The sequence below is a fragment of the Montipora foliosa genome, chromosome 10 (genome assembly GCF_036669935.1).
Source record: "Montipora foliosa isolate CH-2021 chromosome 10, ASM3666993v2, whole genome shotgun sequence".
In the NCBI taxonomy this organism is placed as follows: Eukaryota; Metazoa; Cnidaria; class Anthozoa; order Scleractinia; family Acroporidae; genus Montipora; species Montipora foliosa.
This window is the reverse complement of record NC_090878.1, coordinates 35,668,878-35,678,877: the sequence shown is the minus strand read 5'-3', so window position 1 is coordinate 35,678,877 and position 10,000 is coordinate 35,668,878. Positions and strand designations below refer to the sequence as shown.

The following is a 10,000-nucleotide window of genomic DNA, read 5'->3' as shown; positions in this document are numbered from 1 at the left end:
TTAATGAATTCCATGGTAAATTTTGCTCTAAAAACAAATATCATATGAGTCACAAAGCACAGAAAGTGATATCGGTTTTTCGATTGAAATTTACTTTTCAATTCACCAGGTTGGCAATGATCTTTTGTTGAACCGAACGAGTTCTAAAAGAAAACAAGCACACCCTCAGTGAGTGAATGGAAGGAAGAAGCCATTTCAGAGTTAACTGTCAAAACCCAGCGAATAGGAATCACGTTAAATTTAGAAACCATAAAAAAAGTTTGTCAGTTTAAGGAAAAAAAAAAGAGGTTTACTGATGTACTTTTTTCCACTTTATCTCTGAAAACGAGGTCATTCATATTTTTATTTATTTCATTTATTTCAAGCACGCCAGCTTGGCTTGGAACAAGAATTGGCAAAACACGGCAATGCAACAAAAAAAAAGGACGAACACTGAATTACCTTTAGGTGCTTTAAACAAACTTCTGAAAACACAAGCTAGTAAAATTTCTCCCTAATTTTACGAGAACTTATTTCGGTTACGTGTTTATAATAATAAGTCTAGATCTTGTGATAAAATTGATTAAAAAGACAAATGCAACTAGATTCATTTTGACAACGTTTCGACATCGTCCGATGTCATCGTCAGGCAATGAATTTTAATCGGATGAAGCATAACTTATAGTACAAGAACAATAGAACAATGTATACAATAGTACGCTAACAATAAATGTGAAATCTAAGTAAATAGTTTTGCCCTGACAGAGTCTGACTGCACATTAAGTGATGGTTTCAATTCTTTGATGTAGAACATCTCATGAATTAAGCAATCAAATTTCGATGCGCATTTCTTTAAGACATTAAAACTCGCCGCTGGGGGTGCTGTTGTTTGGCCATGATCTGCTAGGCGGTGCCTCCCGATAGCTGAGTATCTATGTTCCTCAATTCGTTGATGCAAGTGACGAGCTGTATAGCCAACATAGCTCGCATCACACGAGCCACATTGAAATTTGTAGACGACTAGTTGTTGGCTGACTAATGATGGTTTGGGCTCACGGAATTTAAGGATATCCTCGAGCTTGCAGCTGACAAAAACTGGCTGTAGATCTATATCCAGTTTCTTATTTAGCTGAGTAAGTTGGCGCTTCACAAAATGGCAAGACGATTCTAATGGTGTTTTTATTATTATTGCTGGTGGATTGTGATTAGACATCTGATGTATTGATAAAGTTACGGATGGTTGCCTCAACCAATTCAGACGGGTATCGTAGCTTGTGAAAAATTGATCTTATGTTTTCACATTCTTTTTCAAACAGCTCGGTCGTTGAGGACAGACTGTACGCCCTGTGAAGCATTGTCTTGAGTAGAGATTTCTTGTACTTGTTGTCCACATGACCATGGTAGTGCAACAAGAGGCCTTTGTTGGTAGTTTTTCTGTATACGCTTGTGGTAATCTTACTTCTTTGTTTCATCAAAAGCATGCCAAGGAAGGGTAGTGTGTTGTTTACCGCTAGCTCCATTGTAAATTGAATAGATGGATGACAGCTATTTAGCGTAATTAGGAACTGCTCTGCTTCAGCTACATCCCTTATGACAACCAAGGTATCGTCTACGTATCGTCTGTAGAATGACGGGACTTTGTCTCGTTGTTCTAGCATCTCCTCCACATGACACAGGAATACATTAGCCAATAGAGGCCCTAACGGGGAGCCCATAGCAACTCCGTCAGTTTGTAGGTATAGATTGTCATTAAACTGAAGTAGCTGTTGTTTGGTGGCGACTTTTAGCAGTTCAAAAAGATCTTGTTTAGAGATGGTCAGATCATATGTCGCACAGAACCAGTTGTCCTTAAAGGCTTTTTCCACAAGCAGGTCTAACGTGTAGTCAAGCTGCACATTCGTGAATAGTGACGTCACATCATACGAAGCCAAGATGTCATCCTCATCGAAGGAGAGCTCTTTCAACTGTTCAGCAAACATGAGTGTGTCAGAAATTGTGTAGTTGTTAATGGATAGTGTTTTTAGCTTATCATCTAACCACTTCGCTAGAGGATAGTTGTACGTAGCGGTCGAAGACAAGATGGGACGCACTAAGAGGTTTTTCTTGTGTGTCTTAGGCAACCCGTATAGATGGGCAAGACGAGAGCCTTTCAAGCATACAGTGTCAGCAATCTCTTTTGGGAGAATTCTACGAACAATGGCTTCCAGTTCTTTTTCTTTTTGTAGTAGCGGATGGTAGTATTTAGGAGGACGGCCACGAGTTTTTGGTCTTTATTTACTAACAGCAGAAAACTTTGTTGTATCAGACACAGAGTCTTCAGACAATAGACTTAAGTACTCGGTTTTATCCATTATCACAACACCAGATCCTTTGTCTGGCTTGGTTATCACAATGTCGTTGTTACGCTTGAATTGGTTGATAGCTTTATTCAATGATTTAGGAATTTTATGAGGTTTACATGCACCATAGTTGACAGCAATCGATTTGAGCGTCGTCGTGGCTAACTTCTTGTGATCATCCTTTAAAGTCGGTTCAAGGTACCAGTATGCTTTTTCAAAGCTTTCTTGGATATCAATTTGCGAGACTTTTTGTGGTATTGCAAATTTCAAGCCACGACATAGAACAAGCTTTTGGAAGAAGGTTAACTCATGCGTTGAGATGTTAACTATGTGTTCGTCGACATCAACTTCTACGTTGAGCAGTTTAGAGATCTTTTTTTGTATGAATGTCCATAACACTCTCATGATGTTTCTTGCGTAAGTTGCACATAACACGAACGATCCACAGATATCGTAGATGTGAACAACTTTTACGAATCTCATCATAGATCTTGACCAATTCTTTCTTTAACATTGCATTCTGTTCCAACTTGTGTTGTAGTTCTTCTTTGATTACATTTTCGTTGAAACGTTTAGACGATTGCTTACATTTTTTAGATTTTGTTTCGTCGACACTTGCGAACATCGGTGTGAGATTAAAGTTTTGACATAAACGCAAGAAATCAATAGCTCCATCACAGTTCACTTGTTTTTTGCTACAATCTTCGAGTCTTCGAAAGAGTTGTAGCTGATTGTCACGAGAAAATCTAAAAAATGGAAGCAATCATCTAAACGTTTCAACAAAAATGTAATCAAAGAAGAACTACAACACAAGTTGGAACAGAATGCAATGTTAAAGAAAGAATTGGTCAAGATCTATGATGAGATTCGTAAAAGTTGTTCACATCTACGATATCTGTGGATCGTTCGTGTTATGTGCAACTTACGCAAGAAACAACATGAGAGTGTTATGGACATTCATACAAAAAAGATCTCTAAACTGCTCAACGTAGAAGTTGATGTCGACGAACACATAGTTAACATCTCAACGCATGAGTTAACCTTCTTCCAAAAGCTTGTTCTATGTCGTGGCTTGAAATTTGCAATACCACAAAAGGTCTCGCAAATTGATATCCAAGCGAGCTTTGAAAAAGCACACTGGTACCTTGAACCGACTTTAAAGGATGATCACAAGAAGTTAGCCACGACGACGTTCAAATCGATTGCTGTCAACTATGGTGCGTGTAAACCTCATAAAATTCCTAAATCATTGAATAAAGCTATCAACCAATTCAAGCGTAACAACGACATTGTGATAACCAAGCCAGACAAAGGATCTGGTGTTGTGATAATGGATAAAACCGAGTACTTAAGTCTATTGTCTGAAGCTTCTGTGTCTAATACAACAAAATTTTCTGCTGTTAGTAAAGAAAGACCAAAAACTCGTGGCCGTCCTCCTAAATACTACCATCCGCTACTACAAAAAGAAAAAGAACTGGAAGCCATTGTTCGTAGAATTCTCCCAAAAGAGATTGCTGACACTGTATGCTTGAAAGGCTCTCGTCTTGCCCATCTATACGGGTTGCCTAAGACACACAAGAAAAACCTCTCAGTGCGTCCCATCTTGTCTTCGACCGCTACGTACAACTATCCTCTAGCGAAGTGGTTAGATGATAAACTAAAAACACTATCCATTAACAACTACACAATTTCTGACACACTCATGTTTGCTGAACAGTTGAAAGAGCTCTCCTTCGATGAGGATGACATCTTGGCTTCGTATGATGTGACGTCACTATTCACGAATGTGCCGCTTGACTACACGTTAGACCTGCTTGTGGAAAAAGCCTTTAAGGACAACTGGTTCTGTGCGACATATGATCTGACCATCTCTGAACAAGATCTTTTTGAACTGCTAAAAATCGCCACCAAACACCAGCTACTTCAGTTTAATGACAATCTATACCTACAAACTGACGGAGTTGCTATGGGCTCCCCGTTAGGGCCTCTATTGGCTAATGTATTCCTGTGTCATGTGGAGGAGATGCTAGAACAACAAGAAAAAGTCCCGTCATTCTACAGACGATACGTAGACGATACCTTGGTTGTCATAAGAGATATAGCTGAAGCAGAACAGTTCCTAATTACGCTAAATAGCTGTCATCCATCTATTCAATTTACAATGGAGCTAGCGGTAAACAACACACTACCCTTCCTTGGCATGCTTTTGATGAAACAAAGAAGTAAGATTACCTCAAGCGTATACAGAAAAACTACCAACAAAGGCCTCTTGTTGCACTACCAGAGTCATGTGGACAACACATACAAGAAATCTCTACTCAAGACAATGCTTCACCGGGCGTACAGTCTGTCCTCAACGACCGAGCTGTTTGAAAAAGAATGTGAAAACATAAGATCAATTTTTCACAAGCTACGATACCCGTCTGAATTGGTTGAGGCAACCATCCGTAACTTTATCAATACATCAGATGTCGAATCACAATCCACCAGCAATAATAATAAAAACACCATTAGAATCGTCTTGCCATTTTGTGAAGCGCCAACTTACTCAGCTAAATAAGAAACTGGATATAGATCTACAGCCAGTTTTTGTCAGCCGCAAGCTCGAGGATATCCTTAAATTCCGTGAGCCCAAACCATCATTAGTCAGCCAACAACTAGTCGTCTACAAATTTCAATGTGGCTCGTGTGATGCGAGCTATGTTGGCTATACAGCTCGTCACTTGCATCAACGAATTGAGGAACATAGATACTCAGCTATCGGGAGGCACCGCCTAGCAGATCATGGCCAAACAACAGCATCCCCAGCGGCGAGTTTTAGTGTCTTAAAGAAATGCGCATCGAAATTTGATTGCTTAATTCATGAGATGTTCTACATCAAAGAATTGAAACCATCACTTAATGTGCAGTCAGACTCTGTCAGGGCAAAACTATTTACTTAGATTTCACATTTATTGTTAGCGTACTATTGTATATATTGTTCTATTGTTCTATTGTTCTTGTACTATAAGTTATGCTTAATCCGATTAAAATTCATTGCCTGATGATGACATCGGACGATGTCGAAACGTTGTCAAAATGAATCTAGTTGCGTTTGTCTTTTTGATCATTGTTTATAATATAAAGGCAAAATTTTCTTGGCACTGTTGAGGAACATCGACAACCAGTTGGGCAAACGGATTAAAAAAACACTTGTGTACTCGCATTTTAAAGCAAAACAAACAAACAATTCAACTTCCAAAATAGTGCAGATAATTGTTATTTAATTCTGCAGTTGTCAATAAAAAGTCGAGTTTCATCCCTGAACAAAGTGAAAAACCGATTAAATTAACCACTTTTTTAAAATACGCATCCACTTTAAATAACGCATCCGTGAAAATAACAAACGGTTTAGTGCCCAAGGAAAGAATTTGTGGAGTAACTTCTTCCAACAAGTATGAGGTATTACTGGTATTCTGTTTTGTCGTTGTCGTTCTCTTTCGCTCTCCTTTCGTTTCTGTTCTAGTCATAGGTCCTCCAGGCATCATGTGACCTTCTAAAGATATGTAACCTTCTAAAGTTATGCCAAAAATTTAAATACAGAGAGAAAAGCAGCTCTAAGCAAATTAAAAATAAACACTCAGCTTTAGGATGGGTTATCATATTTTCTTAACTATGGTGCTCCGCGCGCACGGAGCTCCGCTATTAAGTATTATAGCTGCGTGTGTGTTGTGTTTTTGTGTGTTTTGGCGTGCGCGCGCGCTCGTGTGTGTTTGATTTCGTCTTGTTTTTGTTTTTAGCTAGGTAATTTTGCAAGCGACCTTTAGCTTACTTCACTTGCTTATATTATATGTCATTTTCTTCCCGGCTCCTCTAGCCACAATGGTTATTCCGAGCAGCCAGTACTTAACTTTCATCAATTTTTCCTACAATCTTTGCAAACGTTCATGTAAAAACAAATAAAGATTGTTGTTGCTAATGGTCATTCCGTAATGATCTCCTTAGCGTTTCCCGGCGACTCAGAGAAGTAGCGTCTCTCACTTCCCAAACTCACCTGAAAGGGGCTACTTTTACGGTAATAAAAAAAAAAAAACGTAAAATACGCAACTACAACTTTCCAATGTCGAGCACGTGCTTGCTCAACTTACTTCTAAATTTGTTGATACCTCGATTCCTCGCTCCAAAAACCAAGCTTGTGATGCAATTTGTACTCTTGATCAACAGCCATCCCTTCAGGTTAACACTTACGGCCATCATTTCCTTACAATTAAAAGACGCAATATCCCATCTTAGTATGACAAGCTTATCGCTGTAAAAGAATGAAAACAGGCAGAATTAGACCTTAGGTTTAACAAGAAATAGCGTTTCTAAGCAAAGCCACATTGATCTACAGTATTTAGGTCTAAAAACCGCTTTGAAGACGGTTAGCTTTTACTTGTTTTTCTGGGTACTACTATGTCAATACTCTAAAAAATTCGATTTTCGAGGAGCGCGTCTCGTTAGTCTAGTGGATACTGGGATATGCAAGGAAAACCCATCGATCCGGGTCCAAAATCTTTGGCTCGCCTAATCTGAATGTTCTCTGCACATTGAAATGTTTGTTTCTTTGAAGTAGATTTAAAGTCTGAAGTGGATTTTACGTCGTGTAAGTTGAATAAAAAGGGAAATGTCAGTTTAAGGAATGGCCATGAGTGTTGAACGTTCCTTCAGCTTCTTTTTCATCTGTCCCAGAATTAAAAATCTGCAATGGGCCAAGGCTCGCTCTGGACGCCAGAACGTCTTTAATGAACCTTTCAGTTCAAAATGACTTATAATTAATGACGCAAGAATAAGTGGTTGCTAGGTGGAAGAGGCCACGTAATTATGTCATGCTGTCCTCCAAATTTCATAAATTCGAGGCTTGGCACATAAGATCGAGGCAAAATGTGCCAGTCAAGCCAACATGGCATCCAAACCTTGAAATCGCGTGGCCTCACGGTCTATACCAGTAGTGCTAGATGGGCCTTCACGTCGGTTTTGACTGTTGGAATAGGAGCGTTCTGATTGGTGGATTCCTTTTTTTGCGGGAAATTCAAACGTATGTAAGGTGGGAAATTCAAAATTCAAACATTGACGTCACAGACACGTGACACCTCCCTTACTGCGAACCCTCAGGAAACAGATTGCGAAAAAAAAGATAACGGTCAAAAAATTAAAAATTCAAACAATGACGTCACTCGGCTTGAGAAGGATGACCTCACAGAGTTCCAGACCCCTCACGGTCAGATAAAACACCAGAGGGAAAAAATGAAATCCAACAGGTTTTCATGTACAAGAAAAAACGACGGTAATATTTGTCCAAGAAGAGGAAAAAAGCAAAAAAAAAATAATAAAATAATAATGAAATAAAATAATAATGATAATGTACAAGAATGTTCCCTAGTGGCGTGGCAGGCTGATGAAGGGATCCAGAACACAGTTGTCATCCTTGTGTTCAATAGATGGAGCAAGCATGCATCTCCGTGCAGAGATTTGTACATAAAACGAGACTTGAATGCAATATATATGTAACAAAAGTCTCAACTTCTATCACTTGGGGTAAAAAAAAAATGATAAATTTACAGCCCCCATTAGACATGATCGGGCGCCATAATGAAATGCCCGCCAATTGTCACCAGGACTCCGCGACCCTCCTCATTTGCATATTTGCTTATGAATTGCTCATTTACTCATGGGTTGCTCATTTGCTCCTGAGTTGCTCATTTTACTGATGAGTTGCTTGGAGTTACTGCCTCAATTTAAGTTACTCTGGATTGTTCGGAATTACTAACTGAATTTGAGTTACTCATCGGTTGCTCATTTGCTCATGAGTTGTTCGTTTACTCATGGGTTGCTCATTTGCTCAGAAAATGCTCATTTTACTCATGATTTGCTCGGAGTTACTTGCGTTTCTGCGGGAATTGATTTTAAATTCACGGCTGTAGCATAGGGACAAAATGAAATCCCTGGTCAAGGAGATTGGTGTGTTTTTCCTACGACTCACTCACGATATGAATGTGGCCCTGTGACTAAATACGAGACTGTTGCATTGTCTGTGAATTTTCAGAATTTTTTTTGAAATTAGTTGTACATAGACGTTTTTAACTTGTACATATTTTTAAAAACCTTGTAAGAATTAAGAAAACAGTTACACTATACGTGTGGCTTTACAATCAATGATAAAGCAAAGCCAAAATATGTATTATAACAAAACTGCAAAAAATATATATTAAGAAATAAATTTAAAAAGACATCTATTAACAAAGGCCCGTTTGAATCGATCAGTTCTAACTTTAGGAAGTATAGAGTCATGACCCCTTTCTCTAAGTACCGTATAACGTTTGGGAGGGAGCAAGTTATATAATACACGAACAGTGTTACTTATTCTGTTAAAATATCACTGTCCCTACTGGTAATTACATCAGATATCAAAATGATCTTATTAGTTTAGCCGAAACGATAGGCTCGCCGAAAAAAAAGGTGTCAATTCGGTCTAAATATTTGCGTTGATAGGCGGACGCCCAAACCTCTAATCCATGCAGGAATAATGACATTATCAAAGAGTCGAAGAGTTTACTAAGCTGATCTTTAGAGTAACCGTAACACTTGCATATGCTAAGAATATACAGTCGACTAGCAGCCCTAGTAAGTACGCTGTCAACATGAAGATCCCAATTACAAGGATCTTCATGGAAAGTGATTCCCAAAAATTTCAGCTACTCTTTCCGCCTAATCCCAGGCACTGGAGGAAGAGCAGGTTTAGTAGTTCTACTACGCAGTAACATTTCCCACGTTTTTCACAAGTTCAAAGACATCCTGTTTTTGGCTGCCCAGTTCTCAAGATTTTTAACTTCTGCCAGCTCTGTGTCAGACTTCCTTCTAACGGGTACACTAATAGTGAGATCCCGTTATTTGAATCAACTAACCTTATATCGTTAACCATCAGAGAGAATAAAAGTGGTCCAAGGACTGTACCCTGAGCCACTCCTCTGCTAATATCAACAAAGTCAGTAATATTTCCATCAACGACGACCCTCCAATTGATGATATATGGGTGAGACTAACAGACCTTAACTTTGCACAGACAATTTTATGAGAGACGGTGTCAAAAAAATAAAGCTTTCCTAAAGTCAAGAGACAAAACTCAAACAAAGTCTAGATGACCATCTAGCCACCCGAGCCAATTGTGTTGACATTTTATTGTTGCAATGTTCCTTATAGGCAAACTGGTTCATACCAATAGCAGACTTAAGCTCCTTGAAAGGCTCTAGCTTGCAGACGAGCCTCTCAAAAATTCTGATGATAATGTTCGTGAGGGATATTGGTCGTAGCTGAGCACACGATGGCAATTGAGATTCTTTGGGAATTGGTGATATGTTGGCAAGTTTCCATGGAAGCGGAGCTGACTGCTGTCTGAGTGAAGATTATTATAGCGTTAGGTTTAGATGAGAGGATTTGTTCATAGCTATCAGATAGATGGTCTAATAATTTCACATCAGCGTATGGAGAATTTGGGGGGGGGGGGGGTGGTACATGATATTCGGATTTAACAATAATAATTTCACAGCATAAACATTCAAAATCATTATGGAGCTCCAGGCTTTTAATTTTGCAGTCGTTTCTGCAAAAGATAGCAACTTCCCCCCCCCCCCGATAAAATATCCATCAGGGCATATCAAACTCGA

The 10,000-nt window shown here is 39.0% G+C and overlaps 2 protein-coding genes across 2 annotated transcripts; one reads left to right on the top strand and one right to left on the bottom strand.

Annotated features, from left to right (window-relative positions):
- Window positions 1–1,184: 1,184 nt before the first annotated feature.
- On the bottom strand, window positions 1,185–1,958 carry LOC137972861 (uncharacterized). Its single transcript, XM_068819555.1, has one exon. The coding sequence runs from the start codon at window positions 1,956–1,958 to the stop codon at window positions 1,185–1,187; it is 774 nt and encodes a 257-aa protein (XP_068675656.1).
- A 1,189-nt stretch (window positions 1,959–3,147) lies between these two features.
- LOC137972860 (uncharacterized) lies at window positions 3,148–4,878 on the top strand. The gene has a single exon (XM_068819554.1). It carries the CDS (start codon window positions 3,148–3,150, stop codon window positions 4,876–4,878), a length of 1,731 nt encoding a protein of 576 aa, XP_068675655.1.
- The last annotated feature ends 5,122 nt before the right edge of the window (window positions 4,879–10,000 follow it).

Excerpts from the sequence above, each read along its gene's own strand:
- LOC137972861 (XM_068819555.1), bottom strand. The coding sequence starts at position 1,958 with ATGTTTGCTGAACAGTTGAAAGAGCTCTCCTTCGATGAGGATGACATC.
- LOC137972860 (XM_068819554.1), top strand. The coding sequence starts at position 3,148 with ATGTTAAAGAAAGAATTGGTCAAGATCTATGATGAGATTCGTAAAAGT.